Source organism: Typha latifolia, chromosome 1 (assembly GCF_019914945.1).
Source record: "Typha latifolia isolate L0001 chromosome 1, TyphaL0001v2, whole genome shotgun sequence".
NCBI classification, from domain to species: domain Eukaryota; kingdom Viridiplantae; phylum Streptophyta; class Magnoliopsida; order Poales; family Typhaceae; genus Typha; species Typha latifolia.
The window spans coordinates 3301833-3322755 of NC_133086.1; the positions used below are offsets into that span (position 1 = coordinate 3301833).

Consider the following 20923-nt stretch of genomic DNA (forward strand, 5'->3'; position numbering starts at 1 on the left):
CCACCATTATCTCTACAAATAAACTACCTTAGCTCGATATAAAACATGTGTTTTGAGACCTTTAGACAAAATACAAGAGTCAGTGATAAAAAATCATATAACAGCGTGCAAATAATAATAAAAACAAAAAGGTAAGGTAAATTTCTTAATAATATAAGTAAATTATATTTTTAACCACTTGATTATTATTTCATATCACTTTTACCCCCTAATAGAATAGACAAACGCACCTCTTGAATTATCTAATCATAGATATTATGTTAGAAAAAAATCTTAAAAATAAATAAAAATGTCATTGCTTTATCTTCCCTTTTTAGATTTTTATATAATTGCCATCCAAAACTTCAAAAATGTTATAATTGGAACTACATTCTTTAAAATATCAAAATTATTATACTATTTCAAAAATGCCATTATAATTAAGTTTTAATAGAATATTCCTAATAAATTATTATGATAAATAAAATATAAAACATGGTATTTTTGATAAAATTTCTAAAATCGATATAATCAAGTCAATCTATGGTTAAATTAGTTTTGAATTTAAGTGAATTGAGAAATATCAAACACGAAAAAAGAAAAAAGTGAAAAGTTGAACTTTTTCTTAATCTAGAAGCTTTGATTTGGAAACCTTTATTTTGATGACACGTGTTGACTAGTACTAGCTTACTCAGCAAGTTAGTCAAAGGAGTTTTTGACTGTTCTAAGTGTGCATACTAAACAACTTACCCAACTAAGTGAGTTATAAATTTATTCATGCACTAATTAAGTTTTGGTTCACATGAACGCTATATTATACATGTATAATTTACAATAACTTATTATTAATACTTTTTTTCGTACGAGAAATAATATTTATTGAACCATTTTTATATCTATATTTTAATTTTTCTAATAAATATTAAAAATTGATCAAATAGACTAGAAATCTCACCTAGTTTTATAAATTAAATTTGTAACTCATCTATCAGTTACAATATTCGGTGAGCGGGCACCTAAAACAGAAAGAAAAAAAAAGAACTAAGTCAAAACCCTAATCCTAGGTCGGTCCGAGAGCCACCTGCTTCCCAAGAAATTAGGAACCAAAACGAAAGCATAAAGCGAGAGAACAACTCGGAGGAGGAAAGCAGAGAAGAAGAAATCGAAGCCATGAGCCGCAACTTTCTCATCAATGGAGGCGTGCGAGCTCGTGATCTCCTCGTGGTCCTCCACCATCATTCCCGCTCTCGCCTCTCCGATTCGATCTCGACGCCGTCGGCTTTGCCGCTCTCGAGATCCTACGTCAAATCCCACCTCCTCTCTTCCAAGTTCAAGAGTTCCTCCTCCTCCTCCTCCTCGTCGTCCATTTTGTCCTCTTCCGCGTCTTCTTCCTCTTTGGCCGCGGTTGCTACTAGGAATGGATTCGTGGGGTGGTACCTCGGCATGATCGAAGCGCGGCCAGTTCTCACGAAGAGCCTCACCGCTGGGGCTATATTTACCGCTGCAGACGTCTCGTCCCAGGTTCGTGAGCCTCTAAAGATCACTTTTTTGTGTCGTAAAAATCGATTTTTTATGTTATCGGGAAATAACACAGTTTTGCTTCGGGATACGGGTAAATTGGACTGTGAGATTATGGAATGGTGGATATATTTTTGAATGAAAGGAGGTCAGGGGTTGGAAAAGTAAATTTTATAGGAATTTTCGCTGCTTATATTATTGTATTGGAGGATGTTGTTTACAAGTAGGCACTACGTGTATGGAATTTCCATTTTTAGTTGTTATGATTCGGACATACTTATTGCAGGCTAACTCAAAACTAATGGAATTCGTCAACTCAATTGTCAATACTGTGCAGTTTTCTAGATCGCCAAAACCAAATTTAGGCTGTCTTTAAACATAGTAGTAGGTTTTTTTTCTTCTTTTTTCCCATTTTTTAGCTTAGGTGGAGCTGGAGAGCGCAGAGGAGAGATCCTAATGCACATGATACTTGGATCTGCTCGATGTCCTTCTGAATTCCACTTTGCTTAGGCACGCGATACAAAAGGAGTCTAAGGTGTACCGAATATGAATGCATATTCTGATAGAAATATAATATCTGCTGAACTGTTAGAATTTCTCCTCATCCTATAATCTGTTTATTTGAAAATCAAGGTGTTGAATGTAATGCTGCTCGTTTTAAATTCTCCTTTCTGACTGGATTATCTAATTGTATTGCCAAAATAAATGGTATATTTTTTTGTCAGATTATCGCATGGGAGTCCGATTATTCTCTTGACTGGATGAGAACAATGCGTATGGCTAGTTATGGGGTGCTGATTTCAGGACCCTCATTGCACCTATGGTTTAATTTTGTGTCAAAAGTTCTTCCAAAACGCGATGTATTCACTACTTTCAAGAAGATGGCTATTGGGCAAACCATTTATGGTCCTATAATGACAACAATTTTCTTCTCTTTCAATGCTATATTACAAGGTATTATTGCTTTTCATCATTGCCACATAAGCAGGAAAATAGTTCACATTAATAATAATATTTTTATTAGGTTGTACGCATGTGCTGGTGGTAATGTTTTGGAATTTATGAGTGGAATCTCAGTAGGCTGCTGCTTTAACACGAATAAATTATCTCTAAGTGGTTATTGAATTTTCTTTTACTAATCTATCTATTTCCTTGTCATATAGAAGTTGAATATCTTGCTTCCTGTTAGCATTTGTATTCATCATGCTTTAATAAAAAAAATTCTTGTAAATGTCAGTCTACTACTTAGGGAGTGAGATTTTCTCTTCTTCTTCTAATACTACACAGGCATTCTGAACTGTATAGACGATAAGATAGTTGGCTTCTTCCCTTTCGAGTTTTACTTTGAGATATACATGAATAACCATCTATTTTTATCATACAATGAATGCATAGTTGGCCCTCCTATTCCCTTCCTTTAACTATGGAGGAAAACAAGCCAACAAGACAAGATGTTTATTGTTCCATCAAAGTTCTCTGGATTATGTCTGATAATTTCATGTTGCTGGAAGTTGATAAATATATGTTAGTATCTGCAGGATATGGTCTATGGATGTGATAATCCATACCAAGTTCCATTCTTCAGATAGTACTAAATAAAAAAAGGAACAAAACAACAGCACCCATGCTGTTGTCTTTCCAGGGATAGTAGTTGCAATTTTATTATGTCAAGGCTTCATGCTCATTTAAAGCACCCTTCTTTCTATTGTTGTTGCTGTTGTTATTGTTTATCAGCATGTTTCCATGCTCTGATTCTTGTGGAGTCAAGCACAGGTGAGACCACCGGTGAGATCATTGCCAGGTTGAAAAGGGATTTGATACCCACATTCAAAAGTGGGCTTGTTTACTGGCCCATGTGTGATTTTATAACTTTCAGATTTATCCCTGTTCGTCTGCAGGTAACTTCTGATATTCATGTTGCTGTTTAGGTATATGCTTATATCAAATTAAACAATGTTACTACGTTACTACTATTTTCAACTTTTTCTTTTCTTTTCAGCCATTGGTGAGCAACTCATTCTCATTTCTTTGGACAATATATATCACGTACATGGCAAGCTTAGAGAAACCAAGTGTGGAAAAGATAGCAACCGACTGATTACGTGTGACCAAATATAACAACCAACTCGTTATTTGGGACAATAGTCACTCTATATATGCAATTTTCTCATTTCCTTGAGGTACCAACATGCACCTTGAAATTAAGGTACGTGAAGAAGCACTCACTAATACTTTGATTTATATATTGTCTGAAAAAAAGAGAAAATTCCCATAAGTTTAGAAGATGCTAAAATCTTTTCTTCTAACTTTTATCATCTGTCCTCTAATTTTAGAGGAAATCAATTCGCAAATTACTGGACTTTTATCTTTTAATTTTGTCAGATGTTCCAGAGAGGTAAATTCCATGCAATCGTACTCATATAAAATGTCATCTGAAATTCATCCTTTCTCATGTTTCATTCATCACTTGGTTAGTACATAACTTGTAGAAAAGTCAGAACTATACTATAGTACATTCTACGGCATTTGTTGTGATCGATAATGTTTGGTTCTGCTTCTTGCTGATTTCACAGACAGCTGGGACAGGCCGTCCGAGGAAACAGCTGAAAACACATAGCAATTTCAGTTTTGAAGTACCTTATACTGCTAGGGATGAAGGGTATATGCTTAATATGGCAGTCACATGCCCAGAGGCAGTGACTGTTTGTTTATTTATTTATTATTGTTATTTTGTTAAGTTAAGACCAAGAAACTTGATTGTTGAGAGTGTCTGTAGAAACTCAGGTGGGTCATTTTTAAGTTTCAGCTTCACTTTTTTAGGAACAAAATTATAAACAGCTTAGCGAAGCTGAACATGTTCAGATCCTCAATATATGCTTTTGTTCAGATGACAATCACAGCTCAAAAGTAGTTGTTTCTGATATTTATCTTGTCTGATTCTGCTTGATGGCGTCCTTGATTCCAGTGTCTGGAGCTGGTTTTCGATATATACCAAGAAGCATCTGGTCCCAGTGTCCTGTATTGCATTGGATGGCCTTTGCATGAGGTGTACTCGATTGTAACTAAGCAATCTCATCAATGGAGAAAAATAGCATGCCAATATTGTTGTACCGTGACATCTATCTTTCTTCCAAGCCTTGCTCATAGTAGTGAGGATGGCTGCCTTTGCTCATGAATGTAAATTCTGGTACTGAGGAACCCAGGACTTGAAACATTTTCATGGATTATTTCTTCTTCTAAAATGGCCCTTGCATTTTTCATAGAAAGCATCTTAGTTGAGGAGGTTTTCTTTTCCAAAGTCGATGATACCCGTCAATTGACCCAATTGTATAAATCATCATGTGTTTTCAATTTAAATATTTAAACCCTCCCTATATTCTAAATTAAAGTGTAACTATTAGTCTCGGTCCCTAATAGAAGGTGAATTGATAATTTTATTCTTATGTATTAAGTCATGGGTGAATAGTATTTTCTTTCTGGTGGAAGGAATACTTTCATTATATAAATATAATCTTATGACGGAAGAAATTAGTCAATAATTGATACTATCAAATACTATGGAATTTTTTTAAAATTTAAATACAATTTTTCTTAAATATTTAGAAGAGTGATTCAGTGTGTTTTACGGTATCTTATTCAAATGTACAGATTGAATTAAAAATAGTTAAAAGAGAGAGAGGCTATAAACTGGGATAAACACAGACCAACTTTGGGTTCGAAATTAAAAATAAATAAATAAAAGATTCGTATTAAATTTATTTACTTATAGGAAATCGTTGGCCAATTCAACCGACACCAATCTTATGATTTCTGTCCCTGGATGTACATTCTTTCTTCCAATAAATGGGCTCTGGGTCCAGGATTTGGATTATTCTAAGAATCTACTTTGAGACGAGTGATGGTTTGTGTATCAAAGTTTTGGGTAGAGAATTTATTCACCAACAGTGGATAGACCATTGTAATAAGCTACTAGTCCACATGTAATCTGAACGTTTGTATCTGCTCAATTTCATTGTCACTACTTAGCTCAAAAGTCCCAGTAGAATTGTTCGTAGATTTTGTTCAACTAAACGACGTAGCGAAAAAGAAAAGGAAATTAAGCAACAAAATTCCGTTCATCTTTTTCCAAGGAAAGAACAAACTTATACTCCATCAAGGTCTTGTCCACTCTTGCCTTGGAGTAGAACAAATTGCTCAATGAGTTCTTTAAAATGTGTGGCTGTGTTTTCGCTCCTTTATCCAATGATGTATCCAAACTAATTAGTGTGGTCCCTTTTTTTTTTTTTTTTGTTTCCTTTTAATTATCTCTTTTTATATTTAGAGGCATAATCCACTGTCTTATCTAGATTTGATCGTCTTCGTTAGTATCCTGCTCTCAGATCAATTCCCTCTACTAGCCGCTGTTAATTATTAGAAAATTTAATAAAAAAATGCCTTATCTTTATTTTTATTATTATTCACATCGTACTAATGAATATTTATCATTTAACTTGCATTTTATTTAAATGTCTCGGAGAATCTGGCCATTGTTTTCTTAACGACATTCTTAACGGTTAGTTACCATATAGATGGGTTAAATAATTATAGATACATAATGATCTTAATACTTTTAAATAAGTCTTTTTAGGTTAACGTAAAAGCAAACAGAAAATATTTTTTAAAGTCCACTAAGGTGTTTTTAATTGTTTATCTTGAAAATAATAGGAAATTCTCTATTCAATTAGTTGTTAAGGTAAAATTAATTCATGGTATTTTTTTAGCAATATTTTAAGTAAAATATAGTGGTCGAATAATAAATCTCTATATAATTAAATAAGAATGACAATAGAAATAAAATTTTCAGATTTACTAGTTGCTTCCATGACATTATTTCATATGATGCAATGCTTCCAAATGATTGTGCTATCAGCTGAAATGGCCTGTGCTCCAATTTCCATCATAAAGGTTGTGGAATAATAAGGTGTGCAACTTTCTTTCACTGTCTATTACCAGTAGTAAATTCTTTTACTACTGGATTTTACTATTGTGATGGTAAAGACATACATGTCTAAGAGTATTTGCAAAGTTACTTGGAGGAGAGGAAACTAGTTTTTAACCAATCCAGGCTTCTTTGAAACCTTTTTAATTGAAATAGACAACTCCTGAATTAATACTAAATGGGGTTTGTTGGACTAAATTTATCGACGTTTTATTTAAGAAGTGAGTACACTATATGTTCAGGATCTTCTTCTTATATGTAAGATACTGAATTAATTAGTATTTTATGTGTGATTAAAATAAAAAATAAAAAATAAAGATAGACTTAGTTGAATCTATTCTGCACTTTCAATTATAATGTTTATTCCTACACTTTTAAAAACATCATATTCTTTTAACAAGTCTATCATATATATGTCATGTATTCATACTAGATTTCTAATAGATATATAGAATTTGAATTGGCTGTTCATAGTGTGGAATTTAAGTGAAACCTTGTCTTTTCTAGTAACATTTTTCTATACATCACCTAACAGTTAGAAAATTAATATAATATTTGGAAAATACACAAGAAAAATATGAGATTCTGAACTTTTTTTTAATGTCAAATGCTACTGCTTTGAACCATCCATCACCACATCCTTCCGTGTCATCAGTTGACATGTTAATCCAGAACTCCTCCCTCTGCTCCTCTCACAAACTACTGGCTCTCTGCCTTGTGATGGAGACATGCTCATGATAAAGAAGAGGAGAGGAAGAGGAAGGTAGAGAGAGAGAGAGAGAGAGAGAGAGAGAGAGAGAGAGAGAGAGAGCTTCTTTAGCTGCAGGAATGTTTGGAGTTGATCAGGTGACTTCACCAATACTGAAGAAGAAGCAGCAGCTGCTTTCCTCTGCTATGAAGAGAACCAGTGAATGGTCTTTTCTTCATCTCTTGAGCCTTTCCTTCTCCTTTTCTCCTTTTCTTTTCCTGGTTCATATATCATTTGGGTTCTGAAATGGGTGTTGATAGGATTTATCCTACCCCCCTCTCTTTTGGGTTCTGCCATACTAGTTCGATTGAGCTGTTTGCTTGTTTGGTTGGAAAAATTGATAGAATTAACTTCTTCATGAGGGAGAGGTTCTCCTAACAAGAGATAGAAAGAAGTGGATTGAGTGTCAATATTTAGTCATGCACTACTTGGATAGATGGATGGCCATTTATATATTGAGATAGAGAAAAGATATAAACATAGTATTATTGTGTCAGACTTTACAGTAATTTCTACTTTTCTTGGTTGTTTTGTGTAGGATTTGTTCACAAGACATTCCCAGTGACATCAAAGTTCAAGCTGGAGAATCCAGCTTCAGTTTACACAAGGTAATTCAAACATAAAAAGGCAGAATTGCTTTAATATTTTTATGAAACAAAACAAGCACATAGACTTCAAATAGGTAGAAAGTGAGTATTTCCAACTTACAAAGCAAGCACATATACATGATTCAATTGGGTGACTCTAAAGCACTTCTAATGAAACGTAATCTTTTTCTTGCAGTCCCCTTTGGCTTCCAAATGTGGCTATATAAAGAAGCTGATCTCTGAAGCCAGTGACTCAACAATCTCACTAATCGAAATCCCAGATGTTCCTGGTGGTGCTCAAGCATTTGAGCTCGTAGCAAAATTCTGCTATGGTTTGAACTTTGAGATCACTATAGAGAATGTCGCTATGCTCCGTTGCGCGGCTGAGTACCTCGAAATGACTGAGGATTATGAAGTCGGAAACTTGATAAGTACAACTGAAGCCTATCTGGAGGAAGTAGCATTAATGAACCTCTCAGGCGCCGTCACCGTTCTACACAAGTCTGAGAACCTTCTTCCCATGGCCGAGAAGATAAAATTAGTCAATAGGTGCATTGATGCAGTATCATGTATAACCTGCAGTGATAGCCAGTTCTATTTATCCTTGAGGGCTGAAAATAGCCATGACAGCATAAGTTCTTCATCAGCATCGCAGCCAAAAGCAATTGTGCATTGGTGGGCCGAGGAATTAACCGTGTTAAGAATTGATACGTTTCAAAGAGTTATCATTGCTATGAAGGCAAGAGGTTGTAAAGAGTATGCTCTTGGACCAGTAATTATGCTCTATGTGCAGAAATCTCTGAGAGGTCTGGTGAGCCACAATCATTTCTTGGCCTCCTCCTTTTCAAGTTATAAATTTTGTCTACTATTACTGTGAAGTACTCTATTGATGAAATATACTATTTGACCATCTGAGGATGCTGCAGAAAATTAATTAGATGATCTTGAGAAGCCAGGACCAGTTTGTTAAACAATCAACAGATTATGATAACACAAGAGACCAACTTGAGAATTCAATGCTTTATTTCACATTTGCTTTGCGTTTGATTCCGGTAACCTTAATGCAGGACATATTTGGAAGAGGAGGGAAGAAAATTGAGCCAAAGCAAGAGCATGAGAAAAGAATAATCCTTGAAACCATTGTGAGCCTCTTGCCAAGGGAAAGGAATGCAATGTCAGTTAGCTTCCTATCCATGCTTCTAAGAGCAGCACTATATCTCGAGACAACTGTAGCTTGCAGACTTGATCTGGAGAAAAGGATGGCCTTCCAACTAGGACAAGCTGTGTTAGATGATCTACTGATCCCTTCCTTCTCCTCGAACTCTGAAGCGGTGTTCGATGTCGATACAGTTCAGCGGATCTTGACAAACTACCTCGATCACGAGCTGGAAGGACGTCAGTTGGGCTATAATACTGACGACGACTACATCTCTCCTCCACCTAGTGATATTGAGCAGGTTGGAAGGCTAATGGAGAGCTACCTAGCAGAGATAGCATCTGACCAGAAGTTGACCGTCGAAAAGTTCATCAGCCTTGGCGAATTGATTCCAGAACAAGCAAGGATTACTGAAGATGGCATGTACAGAGCAATTGACATATACCTGAAGGTGCAGTTCATCTATCTGGTTTACTTGTAAGCTTTACTGGGTTCATCCTCATCTCATTGAAATCTTATGTATCCTTTCTCTGTATTTCTGATTAGTACGTGGCTCTTCTAATTCTAAGTTGCTCTTCACTTATGTTCGGATATTAGTTGAGGTGTGCTAATTCTAGGAGTTAGTTGGCAATTACTGTCTGTCAGTTAATACTGTTGCTTTACACTCACAGGCACATCCATCTTTGAGTGACATGGAGAGGAAAAGGGTGTGCAACTTGATGGACTGCCAGAGGCTATCTAGAGAAGCTTGTGCCCATGCAGCTCAGAATGATAGGCTTCCAGTGCAGACAGTAGTGCAGGTGCTTTATTGCGAGCAGCGGCGCCTTCAAGACACGACGAACGGAAACTTCACCTTCAACTTCACCGGCGGCGACTCACCTGCACTGTCCTATAGAGGAAATTCTTATGCAACCAGACACGACAACGATGAGCTCTCGCGGTTGCAAAGAGAGAACGATGGCCTGAAAGTGGAGCTACTGAGGATGAAAATGCAGGTAACGGACTTAGGAAATCCTTCAGCAAATTTAACATCTGCAGATAAGCCTCCATTGCCAAAGAAGTCGTTCATTAGCTCTGTGTCTAAAAAGCTCGGACGCCTTAATCCATTCCTGAGGTTAGACAGCGTAAAGCCTACCAAGACACGGTCGAAACCGCCGAAGGACCGAAGGCATTCCATCTCTTGATGCATCAAAACTCGGTCTTTGGTGCATATGCTCTATATCTTTAATCGTTTCACTTAGAATCTTATTCACATGAATCTCACGGAACCTCAAATGTGTGTTAGCAATTAGTCTCAAGATTGGAGGAGGTGATAGTTCTGTGGAAGGATGCACTTCTTCCTTGGGTTGCTTTATGGCTATAAAGAGTGATGTTCATGTGAGCTATATTGTTCTGCTGTATATCTTATCATCTTGTAAAACTTTATTGTAGCTTTTTTTTTTCCTTTTCTGTAATAAAACTTGATTGTATCTTTGGTCTTCTTTATAGTTTTATTACATTCATGAATTACACAAAAATGTACGAGAGAGAGAGAGAGAGAGAGAGGAGAGCTCTAGAAGGAAAGCGGAGGGAGTGAGGGTCCGGAAGTGGAATCATGACTCATCATGAGTTGCTCAATTGATTTGTGAAAATACTACTAGAAGAGCAGCGTGATCACAGGACGGAAATTTCTTACAGCTATGGAAAGTCAGTTTTAGTGCAATTTTTCAGGAAACAATTATACTTTATAGTAGCTTACTAAAACTTTTTGAGAGAATACAGTAGCTTACTAAAATTAAGAACATAACAAAGAGGTGATACACAGAAAATTCCTTCAATATATAATTAAGAATATCAACATTGATTTTTTATCAAAAAAGAAAAAAAAAAGACCATCAACATCGGTGGCTGAACAACTTGTACTTGTACATTTTCAGAAGTTGAAGCAAAGTAGCATGAAATCGACTGCAATTTTTTGGGTCCAATAACTTAGAACCTTTCATTGGATCAGATGCGGTATATCCATGTCATCAACCGCTTCTCAGGCAACATAATTCTTCCAATAAGCTGATGTTGAAATGCATTTTCCAAACAAATTTTTTTATGTATCTATCAAACTACCATATAGTATTTCTCAAGAAGATGCACCAGATCATTATTCGCAGCAGTGATCCACTGATCACTGTCTACAGCTGTAACTTGGAGGAAACAGCCTGAACCGATCATCCGCTTCTTGTAAAACGGCTATTTTACACTGAAATGAGAAGGAGCACCTCACTACCAATTACTTTGCCCACCATTGCTCTCTTTTTCAGGTTCCTACCTCTTGCATTCCTTCTGGTCTTATAGCACCACATGTTAACTCAACTGAATTTTCCAAGGGAACGCTCCTGCTCAAATCCAAGATAACAGTCTGATACTAGTATCAACTTTGTTTCCTGAAGCAGAAAATCAAAGATAGACGTCAGGCCATTAATAAAATTATGATGTATCAAATTTATCTACATGTAAATTGAAGATAGGTTGTAGCCATCAAGACAAAACAGAAGTGCTGTCTTATTCATAAGTTGCCTTGAATTTGCCATTCCAAGCCTGCTTAAGGTTAAGCCAACTGGAAAACCCAGTGAACTGGGTTATACTTAATTATCTCCAAGTAAATGGGAAGAAAATATACTTAATTGTCTTTCAACTTACAGTGAAAAGTAGAAGTACCTAAAGCTTGCAAGAAGCAAGGGAATCCTCACCTGGAGTTTGATCGGTGTTTGTGGTAATTCCATTTGAGTAACCAAGCGTTCTGAGAAACTTATTCTTTTCAGAGCATACAGTTCTGAGTTGTTAACATTCCCCAAAACTAGCCACCAGGCTTCCTCTTTAACCTGAGGATACAGAAATTAAATATATTATTAGATAGAAGTACACAAATGCTAAATTGGAATAAGTATATATAAGTTGCAAGGAATACAAAATTACAAGAATTTGAATTGCATATTTACTTTTCCAGACAACTAATGCCCAGACCCAAAGTAAAGGATATAGATAAATTTTCCTTTTACTTCTTAGCAAAGCATTTAAAGTCCATCCCACGATTCAAAGGTTGCAATGAACATGAAAATTTCTTGCAGGATAGAAATACATAGCACTATCTCTAGGTTGTACTAATTTCTATTGAACATTTAAACTAGGTCGCTATATTAACAGTTCTCCAGTTTCCAACTAAGAGATTAGTAAAATATTACTCTTCCAACCAAAGTGTTAATTCGATTCCAGGAACTTCCCTTAAATAGCGAGTGTCTAAATTATTGGTCCCATATTATATTTCACCAGAATGGAGATGAGTCCAACAGTTTTGCAGTAACATTTTCTTTTCTTTAGTAGTTTCAGCTGATAGATTCTTATAAACTGGAATATGTTAAATTTAGAGTTTCATTTCCACTTTCATGAATTACAATATCTTTCTTTAGTAAAAATTTAGCCAACTGGGTTGAGAGTTGAGCTGGAAAAACCATGGAAACACTGATAACTGCTGAAAGCACCGAAATTACTGAAGCTTGAGCAGTTCCAGATAGGCTTTGACCAAAAGTAAGACTACTAACTGTGTAGCAAACTTTCTATCATGGATGTGAGAGGTTAATTCTTTGAACAGCAACTACATTTTGTCTGCGAATAGAAATAAAAAAAATGCCTTTACCTTGGGAAATCTAGGAGCAAATGCTCTCGATGTTGAACGCCTAGAGTTAGTCTGTTCCAATTTGATGCTAAGAACTGGAGATTTTGATACTCCGGCATCTTTGTTTTGAAGTCTCACCTTCAATTGTATACGTGGAAAGTATTGTAGATCCTGCCAAAATAAAGGCATAGTGCAAAAGGGCAAATATGTTGAGCATCATCATAAGAGTAACAAGACTCATAATAACACGTAATTAATCAAGTACATATCAGGAAGAGGAAATTTAATATGCATTATAAATAATTCAATTTGCTAAATGATTTCTCAAAAGAAAAAAAGTTACATAAGATCAGAATGTTTATTGAGATTCTCATAGTTGGAACTCAGAAAAGAAGGGCACATCTTCAGATTTACTCTAACAAACCTATGCAATCTCAATTTTTTCTCATAATTCCCACTAAGAAACTAAAGAAAAATAAATAGAACTATCACACCATACATATTAATTAAAACGTAAATTCAACGGACAGTCAGCGGTGTTATTACTTATTCCATCTGCTGAAGTGAGTAAAAAAATCTTGAAAAGACAGACGAGTGCAATATATTGGTCAGCTAAGTATCTTTTTCACATTAGACAAAGTACAAGCAGCACATAAAATCATTCTATGTAGCCTTTTCTTAGCCTACTTTTAACCTACATAGGATGTATATGCATAAGTGCATGCAACGAAAGCCAAAACTCAATGCGACAAACCCAAAATTTATAACATAAATAAATAGATAAAAATTAGAGATAATCATTTATGCCTTGTTTGCTTTAAGACAAGATCAATTCTAAAAAAATAAGGTCTTCATTCTAAAGATAACTATTCCTATGTTATTCTCAAAATAAGGTCTTCATTCTAAAGATAACTATTCCTATGTTCACTTGTGGTTTAGAATAAAAATGCAATAATTATTTTTGATGTGATATAAAGTGAAAGAAGATATGGAGAAATTGTGTTTTGTGTTTTTATGAAATTACCAAGAATACCTTTTGATTTAATATAAAGTAGGTTAATAAGATAGATATCAGATATAAATTAGTAATCTAATTAGTGTGTGGTATAAAATATAATTTTGATAAATAATATTTGTATTCTAGAATATGATTATTATGATGTTTAGCTGTTATCTTAGAATAAAGAGTTGCATTTTAGAATAAGAAAAAAGTTATTCCTGAAGTAGACGAAGGCTTAGATAATGAGAGATTTAATTCTATCATTTTCTTATTAGGACTTGGATTAGAAGATATAATTCTATCCTACAGTCCTTATAGTTTAGATTTGATCAAAATTCATCATCGATGATATATCAATTTAAGTAAAGGAAGAGATTAGAATCCCATCTTATTAGGATTATTTTTATTTTTTTACCTATTAAAGGAGGGTAAAGGTTAGATTAAACTAAACCCTAGAGTGAGTGTTTAAGGGAGTGAGAGGTTGACACTGTAGCTATAATGACATACCTGAGAGATAGAAAAAGAGAGGAGAGATAGGAAAAAGAAAGAGAATAAGGAGTACAGTATACTAGAGCGAGAAAATGGAGAAAAGGAAAAAAGAAAAGTGAAAGAAAAAAAGAAGATAGAAGAAGAAAATAGTGGAACGTCTCAAAACTCGTGCAAACTACGATTAAGATTCAAAATCAAATTATTTGGGATTAAACAATCAAGGCAAGTTCTCATTCATATTTTCTTAAATTTCTTTTATCATTCTAAATAATATTGCATTAAGTATAAAAATTATGAAAGAATATTCGCCTAGATTGACTTTATAATATGCAAGTTAGTGACATAAGAATTTCTTTGTCACATGCATAGGAGATTAAGAAACTTCTTATTTAAGAGTTTTCATTGAAGAATTCCATATGTCAATATTACATGCATTTTATAGAAAAATCAGATTTATTATTTTCAGAATAAAAAAAAAAGATTATGAATTTCGAATGTCTAAAATATTTAATATTATATGTCTATTTTTATAAAATAAGATATAAGAGAAATGTAAGAGATCTTTCTAAATGATTTTTTATAAGATCTTTAACGAAATAGTAATTATGAGATGAGAATTTTATAGGACTAAATATTATATTATTGTTTATTCATGTCCTCTATACATGACTTATAAAGAATTGAGATATATATATTTTAGAAAGTTTTGACGCTATGATTTATGGATAATTGATACATAAAATGCATTAAAAAAATTGAGAATCTTGATAGTAGAGGAATTATCATATCTGAAATTCAAAATGAACCAGCATAAAAATATTAATAAAAGTGAGATCCAATACCCAGATTTTTAAAAAGATAAGTTTAGGGAGAACTTTCTTAGAATGTAATGTCACGGCATGCTACGAAAGGACTCTTGCAGGTTTACGAGAAAGATCCTAGATTTTTCATCTATGTTGACTCTAATCTTATTCAATGGCTAACGAAAAAGTTAGTAGGAAACTTCAAAGGTGCATACTGTGACCCTAACCGGATCAATGATCTAGAAAAATCCCAACCATATAGTAATTAATAATGCAATGTGGCCACTGGTCAAAATATTCATCGATGAGACAATATGACATATTTATTGCTTTTGACGAGTTTTCATAATAATACACTTTTGCTAGATATCTATTCTTGTAAACTGATTTATTCAATATGAGATATTATAAATGTTTTATCATTCACATGCATTGAACTTTGAAATGAAGCAAGAGGTAAGAAAATTATTTATTTATAAGACAGATTATATCATTAAACTTCATTTTCTACTACTATATGTATCACGTATTGATTTTTGTCAATAGATATAATGCTAGTAGAGTGAATTATTTGGTGAGAGTCTAGCTCTGAAGAGAACTCTAAAGAGCGAGCATATTTTTCTGTTGTGTTAACCTTCACTTACGATTTGATCATCGTGTAGTTTTGTAATTCTCTGAGTTTTCTCCTAGAGATTTGCGACCATCGTGTTCCCAAATCAGGGTATGACACTCAACCCTTGAAATAGGTTACAAAAATAGCCATAAGGAGAAGAAAGCATCAAATGTAGGAAAACAACTTATTAGGTTTGACCATCCTAGGGAATTTAGCCGCTTCAACTCTTCCCCAAAAGTCTAAGGAGAACATATGAAAAGCCTAGTTGTCATCTGTATTCCACCATATATAGACAAACATGCATCAGAACCTCCTCTTAGCAACAAAAGGAGTCCCGATCATGATTTTCCTACCCATAGAGGTAAAGTAAAGGTCCTTCCCTTTTAGGAAGGCTGTGGGCGAGGAGGGATTCGAACCCCCAACACCGTGGTTCGTAGCCACGTGAAAGGAGGGTGCCCGATCAGAGAATGAAATCCATTACAGCAATCGAGGGATCTCTTCCTGCAAACAATTTGTTCCATACCGAAAAGATGACTCCCCTCCATGGATGATGCCATCCAAAAAGGGAGAATGAATCAATAGGCTTTCTACATATGCATCGTCCAAAGCAACGATTTTTATCAACTCTTTAGCATAGTCTTAGTTTGAAGAATGAGAGAGTCAGTGTTGCAGGTCTAGTTCAGGGACTCTTTTGCAAGTTCTTCAAGCCTGCCGTGAGTCCGTAGCTGGATCTGGATCTGGATGCGGAGTTTGAGCTTCGGGGTGAGGGAGAGATGGCTACTTGTTCAACTTATCTCTTTCAACTTGGATACCATGAGGTCGGGACTCGAACCCGGAACTAGTAGGATGGAGTACATGAATACCAGTTACAATACCTATCAACCAAGGAGGAATCCTTCCAGTAGTACCGCGAGAACCCCCTAAGGTTCCGACTAAAAAATGAAATAGTTTTTTAAAATGATTCAATTGAAGTAATGAGCCTCCCCCGATTTAGATCGGGAAAATCGTACAGATTTTATGAAACCATGTAGATCTTATCCTCATGCCATTATTGCCGCTAGAGCCCACAAACCCCGCAATCTAAATCGCCAGTGAGTTCCCTACAACCGTTGTAAATTAATTTTAGTTTAATTGCGTCTTTAATTTTTTTCCCATTCTTCCTTACTTTTCATTCTTGTCAAAAAAATTGACTGGTTGATGATCTAGTGTTTTCCCAGGACGGATCGGGAAAGTTCCCCTCATTGTCCTCTTTCCTTGGGTACCCTTTTTGGGTACTTGAGACGTTCAATGGAGGCTACACCCCATAGCCTCCCGCCGTCAACCTTTAGGGTGAATCCAACTATCCCCACTGTCTCGCAGTCTGATCGGCGACCATCCCCTTCATATGACGAAAGTATTGATGTTGTTCTGTGATGCCCTTGTGGCTTGGGTTGCATGGTGAGTTATCTCCATGGCTACCAGCAATGGAGTAGGCTTTGAGCGTCGTCGACCACCTTTCTTAGCCATTCTTCTCTTCCTGAGGGATGTTGTGGCAATGGGGATGGGTTTGATATTGTCGGTTGGCCACCGATGGCGAAAATCACTGGACTCCTCCCTCCCTCATCGTTGAGCTTTTTCTCTCCGATGTGAGACCCCTATTTCACATCTGATCGGGTTGTTGCCTTGTGCTTCCTTACCCGACCAATGAGAATTTGCTAGCTTGGCTAACTTGGATGTTGTGATTGCCAACAACCACCTCCTACCCCTTTCTTGACTGGTTTCCTATTGAGAGTGAAGTGGATTGGGTGCTGCCCAACCCAAGTGGTAGGTTGGGCAGCAAGTAGCCCAGCCCAAGTCTAGCTTAGGTTGAGTTGCGACTTAGCCAAAGTGACAGTCTTAGTTGATTTGGGCTTTAGGCCCAACTTTGTGGGGTGGTATTCTAGACATCGGGTTCGTTGCAACCCAACCCATTACTTTGGGCCTCGAGCTAGCCCAAGTGGGTTAATTGTTATTTATTTTATTTTAATTTATTTTAGTCATTTTTATTTACTTGACCGGGTCAACTTGAGCCCTTAAATGATATCTTATTTGTTATAAATTGATAATAATTAGTGAAACAATGAACATGATGATATTTCTATAAATTACTCTTAATAACATATCTAATTGTTATATTACTATGTCAATTTTACCTAAGCAATAAATATAAGAATTCTTAGGTGGACCTACCCAAACCTATAGAGGCTATCATTAGTTTCAAATAAGTTCACACTTATACTTCTATTATATTCATTATCATAGTAAATACATTACTTATGATGATAATCCTGTGGTGCAGTTAGAGCTAGTTAATTAGAAAGCATGAATACTCCGTAGTCTAAGAATAGTGTAAATAATGAGAGAATGTTTTACTTTATGATTTCATCACATTCATTTTATGGATGTGCAGATATTTGTTGCTAGTCAATATGATTATGTTTATTTACTGCTTCATGATGTTGGTCACTGTATCACTTACACATGACACCTACATGTATCACCATGTAGTTAAGTTCTATCTCGACAATGCCCTTTTACTCACTCAGCCCAAGGTCAAGGGACAGATTATATATAGTACCTATATTTATATTGGATAATGCTTGAAGTTGTGAAATTAGGAAGGGACTATCAAGCACTGCATACACCGGTTTGAGTAGGCGTGACATTTTCGAGTATAGAGATTAGACATTAAATGATCTTCAAACTATTGTTGAAAGGTAAGGGTTATAAATCTAACAATACTCAATGATGCAGAATGAGAGTGACGTTACGCGGTGGCTCATGTTTTTCGCACAAGTGGTGCGATGATATTGAGCCAAGGGCTCGAGTGGATAGCATCATAATGTGATGTTAACCCATGCGATGATAATGGGGTCTACGATTGAAATCCTTAGTCTACAATGACAGACAATCAGTCATCTATTTGCCAGGTAATAGGCATGATGATACTACTATTATGTCTTCTCTCCTTGATGGGTGTTACTTAATATGAGCTTTTGATGTTGCTTATAGTTGTGGCTTTGCGTGAGTTTGAGATAGAAGATTTGATAATTTGAGGTGATGCATATCAAATGCTCTATTATTAATGTGAATTATAGTTATGGACATGATGGACATATTATACAGATGCACCATTTTATTCATGGTTAGTATATATATATATATGTATCATTTTGCATTCTTCTGTATACTACTTTTAGACTGTTGAGATGTATTCTTGGTGGGCTTTATTATCATCACAATTTGATAAAAATGCTTTCAGATTAGTAGATAATCCCAAGTTTGTGGAGGAGCTAATGAGAATTACTTATAATTCCGTTATTTATTTTATTCTTGTAAATAAGCTAAATTAATTATGCCCTATGTGTGGGCATTTGTATCAAATGAGGTGTATTGATATATATTCTAGGTGTTGTGGCTTGTGATATTTTGAGTTTATTTTTGCTTGAATTATTTACAAAAATTTTGAATTTTTATCTTACATATTGCATAGAAACACTGATCAACGGGTCACGTGAAAACTATGTGAGGGATACGTGTATTTCAACTTGAACATCACACGAGCATCATATCTCTTTCGACCAAAGCTATTGTTGCCAGTCATGAATAACAATAGAACGGGTGCCATATGGAAATCTTTTCTTCTATTACCAGGCAATAAAGCTTGTGAAGCATCCAAGACATTGGTTCGCAACATATCTGATGAAACAAACTTAGTCTATTATTATGACAAAATAGATGTTAAAACTCAAGCATGTAGTGACTTCAGTTTGCAGTTCTATCAAAATGGGCCCGGGCTTGGATTAAGCAACCTCATAAATTTTCGACTATATGCTAGGAGAGATTGGAAAACTCCAGATGGACCATTCTAATGGTGGCAACCACCTAATAGCCTCAAGGATCGAACAATTTTTCTATTTTCTTTCTTTTTCTTGTCCTAGATTAAGACCTTTTCTTTCCCCCGGACCGATGACTCGCTTGAAGGAAATGAAGCTCATCTGGAGCATTTTTTAGAAAACGAAGAAGTACCGAAGCCCGAACAAATCCAGGATTTGGCAAGTTAACAAGCAAGTAGCTAGCTTCCACCTTACTCGTCCCACTTCGTCATTGAACCAAATGTTTGTTCTCTTGCACAAGAGAGCTTCATAAAGAAATGTTGCAAAATCTACACATCAATGAAATTGGAAGCTATATCTGATCTTACGAGGGTCAATGGTAACAATTGAATAATGATTGAACTAATGAAGCAACGAGCCAAAGTGGTACCTTGTACAACTCAGAGGCAGAAAATGGTTGGAGCAACCTTTGCAAATTTGCATAAGGGAGAACTAACAAGTCGGGCACTGCGAATATGCCTATTTTGTTGAGATGACTTAGAAGATCATCATTCATGCATGGCAACATCCATAAAGATGAATCTCTCTCAAACCATAAGCCCTGAAAACAAGGAAAATAAAAATGAATATCAGAATGCCACCACTCCTATGTATACAAATGTAATTACTTCATGTAGGCAATCATTGCAAATCATAAGTGTTAAGAGTATAAAAGATTAAAACTACCATTCTTTAATAGCTTAAACTTGTAGAGTAACTAGTGAGCTATTCTGATATAACAGTAGGAGCTCCCAAGTTTGAATCCCTCCAAGCCTATCTGTCATTTAAAAAGTCCAGCCATTTAATTCAAATTCACTTGTTGGACCTCTTAAAAAGTTAAAATTCCTTGAGCTAAAAGTGAGAGGGAATCTTGGAATACAAAAGACTAAAACTACCATTCTGTTAATGTCTTAAACTTATATAATAATTGGTGAACTAACAACAAGCTAGCTATTGATACCTACAATAGTACAATAAAAGACGACTCATGAAAAAGATCCCACTTCTTAGAGGTCATGCAAAATGAACATCCCAATTGTCTCTTTAAAATCAGGTCCTTAGATATGTTCAATTCTATACAATGTCTAAGTTGATGCCACCATGAAGTTTGAGCATCGCTGTTGCATTTATTCTTTTGTTATTGCGATATACCAATAAACCTTCTAGGTTTCTTTCGATATGACTCCGTGTCTCCATCTTCTCTCATTGAAGACCAAATTAAAAATCTCAGACATTTCTTATTTTTACTATAAGATCTCGTCGACCATCCTTCTTTTTCTGGTCACTCATTTGGTCCATCTTCTCTTATACTCAGCAAATGTGTGTATCCTTTCTTTTGATAGAGGATCTGGTAACCCTCTTCAAGTTGCTTCAAACTTGTGCATTTAATTGCACATTTTTTATTCCAGATCTCTTAGCATTTTTTGCTAATATCAAGTCTTTGATCTTCTCTGTTTGCTGTAACCTTCAGAATTGCTGATTTATGTATACCACCACTTCACCAACGTTCTGT

The 20923-nt window shown here is 35.3% G+C and overlaps 3 protein-coding genes across 8 annotated transcripts in view; 2 read left to right on the forward strand and 1 right to left on the reverse strand.

Moving 5' to 3' along the window:
* Positions 1–1042: 1042 nt before the first annotated feature.
* Positions 1043–4391, forward strand: LOC140801150 (uncharacterized). 4 transcript variants are annotated; one of them, XR_012111389.1, is made up of 6 exons: positions 1046–1500; positions 2223–2451; positions 3271–3395; positions 3497–3703; positions 3880–3967; positions 4071–4391. XR_012111389.1 is itself a non-coding variant. In XM_073156163.1 (4 exons), exons 1-4 carry the CDS (start codon positions 1150–1152, stop codon positions 3593–3595), a joined length of 804 nt encoding a protein of 267 aa, XP_073012264.1. In that variant the 5' UTR covers positions 1043–1149; the 3' UTR covers positions 3596–4391. The 4 variants fall into 4 exon arrangements, 1 of the variants encoding a protein (XP_073012264.1); XR_012111388.1 differs by having other exon boundaries at positions 3497–3967; XR_012111382.1 differs by lacking the exon at positions 3880–3967.
* A 2841-nt stretch (positions 4392–7232) lies between these two features.
* On the forward strand, positions 7233–10437 carry LOC140784954 (BTB/POZ domain-containing protein SR1IP1). The gene is made up of 5 exons (XM_073132600.1): positions 7233–7389; positions 7762–7831; positions 8007–8621; positions 8878–9417; positions 9638–10437. The coding sequence occupies exons 1-5, from the start codon at positions 7304–7306 to the stop codon at positions 10148–10150; spliced, it is 1824 nt and encodes a 607-aa protein (XP_072988701.1). The 5' UTR covers positions 7233–7303; the 3' UTR covers positions 10151–10437.
* Positions 10438–10763: 326 nt separating this feature from the next.
* The window catches only part of LOC140784938 (DExH-box ATP-dependent RNA helicase DExH14), a 39484-nt gene continuing 29324 nt past the window's right edge, over positions 10764–20923 (reverse strand). For all 3 annotated transcript variants that reach the window (XM_073132579.1, XM_073132570.1, XM_073132588.1), the window contains 4 exons: positions 19802–19972; positions 12634–12783; positions 11690–11821; positions 10764–11383 (listed from right to left, as the gene is read on the reverse strand). In XM_073132579.1, coding sequence (XP_072988680.1) covers positions 11309–11383; positions 11690–11821; positions 12634–12783; positions 19802–19972 — 528 coding nt within the window. In that variant the 3' untranslated portion in view covers positions 10764–11308. The remainder of the gene's footprint in view (positions 11384–11689; positions 11822–12633; positions 12784–19801; positions 19973–20923) is intronic.

Excerpts from the sequence above, each read along its gene's own strand:
- LOC140801150 (XM_073156163.1), top strand. The coding sequence starts at position 1,150 with ATGAGCCGCAACTTTCTCATCAATGGAGGCGTGCGAGCTCGTGATCTC. Across the intron at positions 1,501-2,222 it reads CTGCAGACGTCTCGTCCCAG|ATTATCGCATGGGAGTCCGA; the intron begins GTTCGTGAGCCT and ends TTTTTTTGTCAG. Across the intron at positions 2,452-3,270 it reads TTTCAATGCTATATTACAAG|GTGAGACCACCGGTGAGATC; the intron begins GTATTATTGCTT and ends AGTCAAGCACAG.
- LOC140784954 (XM_073132600.1), top strand. The coding sequence starts at position 7,304 with ATGTTTGGAGTTGATCAGGTGACTTCACCAATACTGAAGAAGAAGCAG. Across the intron at positions 7,390-7,761 it reads ATGAAGAGAACCAGTGAATG|GATTTGTTCACAAGACATTC; the intron begins GTCTTTTCTTCA and ends TGTTTTGTGTAG. Across the intron at positions 9,418-9,637 it reads CAATTGACATATACCTGAAG|GCACATCCATCTTTGAGTGA; the intron begins GTGCAGTTCATC and ends TTACACTCACAG.